This window comes from Octopus bimaculoides, chromosome 25, assembly GCF_001194135.2.
Source record: "Octopus bimaculoides isolate UCB-OBI-ISO-001 chromosome 25, ASM119413v2, whole genome shotgun sequence".
NCBI lineage: Eukaryota > Metazoa > Mollusca > Cephalopoda > Octopoda > Octopodidae > Octopus > Octopus bimaculoides.
This window is the reverse complement of record NC_069005.1, coordinates 34,405,918-34,410,182: the sequence shown is the minus strand read 5'-3', so window position 1 is coordinate 34,410,182 and position 4,265 is coordinate 34,405,918. Positions and strand designations below refer to the sequence as shown.

General features: G+C 36.2%; 1 protein-coding gene across 1 annotated transcript in view; it reads left to right on the top strand.

Moving 5' to 3' along the window:
• LOC106869076 (serine-rich adhesin for platelets) overlaps positions 1 to 4,265 on the top strand; it is a 223,287-nt gene that overhangs the window by 145,350 nt on the left and 73,672 nt on the right. Inside the window, exons 5-7 of the mRNA XM_052976666.1 lie at positions 2,029 to 2,117; positions 3,275 to 3,377; positions 3,944 to 4,098. Of these exons, the coding sequence (XP_052832626.1) occupies positions 2,029 to 2,117; positions 3,275 to 3,377; positions 3,944 to 4,098 (347 nt within the window). The remainder of the gene's footprint in view (positions 1 to 2,028; positions 2,118 to 3,274; positions 3,378 to 3,943; positions 4,099 to 4,265) is intronic.

Genomic DNA, 4,265 nt, shown 5'->3' with positions numbered 1-4,265 from the left:
ATATATATATATATATATATATATATGTGTGTGTGTGTGTGTGTGTGTGTGTGTGTGTATACACACCACACACACACACGCACAAATAAGTACGTATGTGCATGTGTCTTTGTATGCGACCCTGCGTGTGTGTGTGAGTTAGAATATGTTCGAGCGTATCCGTCAGTGTACGGATGCGTGTGAGAGTGAGTGTGAGCATACGAGAGAAGGACGTGTAAGCGTGTGTTCGCGGGTGTGAACCTACTTAAGCAAACACGAGTAAAAGAACGAGGCGAATGTAATAACTAATATAGACGCATGTACATTCCTATACATACCTTCACATATACACATACACACAAAAATACATACATACACATTCACATATGTGTACGTAGATGTGTATGGATATGAACATTCACCACAAAAGTATATCTAATGAAAGAAATTCTTTCCTCAACCATTTTCCTAAATACAATCTCAAGAAAAGCTGCAAAAATAAAAATATATATATATACAAGCTAAAAGAAAAAAAAGACCTGAAACAAGAATGGAAGCAAAAACCCTTCATATTTCTAAAAATATATTTGTATTTTTGGGAAAGCAAACACCAATAATAAAAACAATCAGAAAGTAAGATCAATAAATACAATAAATTCTACAAAATAACAAAAAAAAAAAAAACCTAAAGATCCTCAAAAATTAATCTCCCTTCTCCCAACAACAAAACAGTATCCTGAGTGAATAAAGATGTACATACACACACATACACATACGTGTTCACGCCCCCACGCACACGCACACACATATTATATAGATAGATACATACACGCATACATATATATATATACACATACACACATTTATGTATTCATGTCTATATATATTTATGCATGTATATGTATATATATGTATGTATATATATATATATACACACACACACACATATATATATGGTTGCATATACTCGAACGATATGTAACTCACGTGAGAGTATATAATAGAGATAAACAATTTTTTTCTTAAAATATCGGTTTTAAAATCTAATATCCTTAAGTGAAGAATATATATTTGTATTGATACGTTCACACTAAACACTATTGTTGTTGTTGTTGTTGTTCTATAGAGCTATTGAGGATGGGATGGGGGTGTTTCTGTCATCAAACCAATGATTAAAGTGCTCCAACCGTGACCAAAGCATTTACTTTAAGTTCATTTAACCAGGTCAGACTCCGATGTACTTCACATGTTAAAGGAAATTAGCCAAGTGCCTTGGAATCTCTCCCTCTCTACACTTTTCGTTGCAACTCTTTGAGTTCGAATCCTTCCAGGTCAACTTTGCCTTATATGTTTTATCCCTCCAGTGTCAATAAATAAAATCTCAGTTAATTGCCGAGTGTAGGGTGGACGGAATGATTTTTCACCCAGAAACTCACGGAATTAGCAACAACCGATGAGATACATCTGGTTAAGAATTCCCTCCCGCCAATACTAAACGGAGCCAATAAAGAACTGCTGAACATTCGCTGATATTCCGCTAGTATTTACCAAAGAACCCATCAAGGATCATTCGTTGACCTCAAGACACAAATCGAAAGAAAATCTGACAAAAGTTTCCTTCAGCTTTATGTATGTATATATGAACATATATGTATATGTATATATATATATAATTTTGGGACTGCCATGTTGGCTTGGCGATAACTATTTATATATATATATATATATATATATATATACACGCGCACACACCAGTACGTATACGTGTAATTGTGTGTGTGTATGTGCGTGTTTGTGTGTGTGTGTGTGTGTGTGTGTGTGTGTGTGTGTGTCCGTCCATATCTTTGTGATTGTCATAATTAGATATAAAAATTAGCAAGAAAACCGGAAAATAAATACTTTCCGAAAATTGCCCCTTGCGATGTGATGTTCTTCACTGAATTACTGCCATAAACGGCCTCCTATAGAACGACGCTATAGTTCACCATTGACCATATAAACTATACATTTCACAATCCCATACCGTTGTCACGCGTTTCTCTTTCACAGGATGGTGCCAAATTTTACATGCAAAGCCACAACGTGCCCAAAGAACTGCAGAAGCGTGTCCAGAGATGGTACGACTATGTCTGGTCTAGGTAAGTAAAGTTCACCTTTGTCATATCGGAACAGAGTGACTCTAAGAGCGTTCTGTAACAATTCTTCTCGTTATTGTTGCGATTGTTTGTTGTTGTTGTTGTTGTTGTTGTTACTGATTTTGGATTCTACTTTAGCTGAAAACTTTCGTTGTTCGGAGTTTAATCAATTTTGTTGAGAAATACGTTGGTGGGTGGCGGGGTATCTGTTCGATTTGCTTCTTTATCTCAACCGCATCCACGTTGGGTCCGTAGCAGGGTGCCATGATGGGACCCGCTAAAGTACTTGTATACCCTCTTCAGTGGTTCACTAACTGTCGGCGATGTTGTGTGGTTGATGGTATTTATGACCTTGCAGTCTGTGAAATATAGGCTTGTCACGCGCCAGTCTCCAGAGACGGTGACCTTCCTGGCAGCTGGAAACGGTATTGATGTCACTCTGAATATTCTGGTTGGTCTGATGAAGTTTGAAACAGGACATTTCGCTCAAAGTGTTTCGTTTCCATTCCTTTTCACACCACACGGACACGCACAAATAGATTCATCTACACAAACACACACACACACACTCACATACAAAAAGAAGAGTGGTAGGGGAGGCTGTCCTATAATGAGTATAATGAAAATTGGGTGAGGGTGGGGGGAGGGGGTTGGCAAAGGGTGTGGCTAGCCGGGTAGCCGATAGGCCTTTGTATTTGGTGTGTCGGAGCGACCTGTTGTTATACACGGTCTGTCCCTGAATCACTCGAGGTGAATCCACCATCCTCTCTTATTGTTAGGTTCCGATTCTATATTGTTATCTGATTATTAATGTCCTCGTTATCGTCACCCCCACCACCATCATCAAAACCACCACCATCTTTATTGTTATTATTGTTATTATTATTATTATTATTATTATTATTATTATTATTATTATTATTGATCTTACACTTTACACTCCTTGTAAATCTCAGACAGTTTGTTGTGTGGAGTTTTTATTGCATCTTTATTAAAATCAATAAAATTTTTTCTTCTTCTTCTTCTTCTTCTTCTTCTTCTTCTTCTTCTTCTTCTTCTTCTTCTTCTTCTTCTTATTATTATTATTATTATTATTATTATTATTATTATTATTATTATTATTATTATTATTATTATTAATGTATTTTATATTTCTCCAGAGGAAGAATGAATGGTAGTCTTGACATCAGTTCTTTGGGCATGTTGCCGGATAAATTAAAGACGGAATTGGCACTAAATGTTAATCTGGACACTTTGAAGAAGGTAATTGGTCTGGTCACATTGTTGTTGTTGTTGTTGTTGTTTTATTAACGGTTACAGTTGATCATTGTGATGTTTTTCTTTATTTATGTTACTGTTGTTTTTCTTGCGCTAATGTCGACGGTAGTAGTAGTAGTAGTAGTAGTAGTAGTTGACTGTGCTGTATTGGTTTAACACCAGTATTTGATCAATTTACGCCTGACTAAACTCTATGACAATGAAGTCTGACGGTGTTAATCCGGCAAATAGTTTGCTGTGCCGGATTAAATGTCTTGAAGTTGTGGATCTCTTTTGTTCATAATTTTCTATTCGAATCCTTTCTTTGACGGTTTTGTCATATTTTCACCTTTTTATTATCGGAATTGGCAGAACTCTTAAAGAAATGGGTGTACTCCGGGGCCGATCTCATCTATTATGCGCCCCACCCCCGCACCAATTGATATCCTTCTGCCAATATGCGAAACAACTGGTTCACCTTTCTAATAAATGCTTGTCATTGTCTTTATTGTTGTTGCTGTTATTGGTGCCGTTGTTTCATTTAATCCAGCCTGAACCCATGATCATTGCAGGTAACTATATTCCAAGAATGCCAACCTGAATTCTTGCATGATTTAGTCCTCAAAATGAAAGCTCATATATTCACGCCGGGTGACCTCATTTGTCGAAGAGGTGAGGTTGCTCGTGAAATGTTCATTATTGCCGATGGTGTGGTCGAAATTATCAGGTAAGATAATCTATGATAATCTATCTCAGTAACTGTATACATACTTATGTTTCTGTTTATATACATGTGTGTGAGTGTGTGTTTATAAATGTACACATGCATATACACTTATGCATACATACATACATACATACATACATATATATATATATATATATATATATATA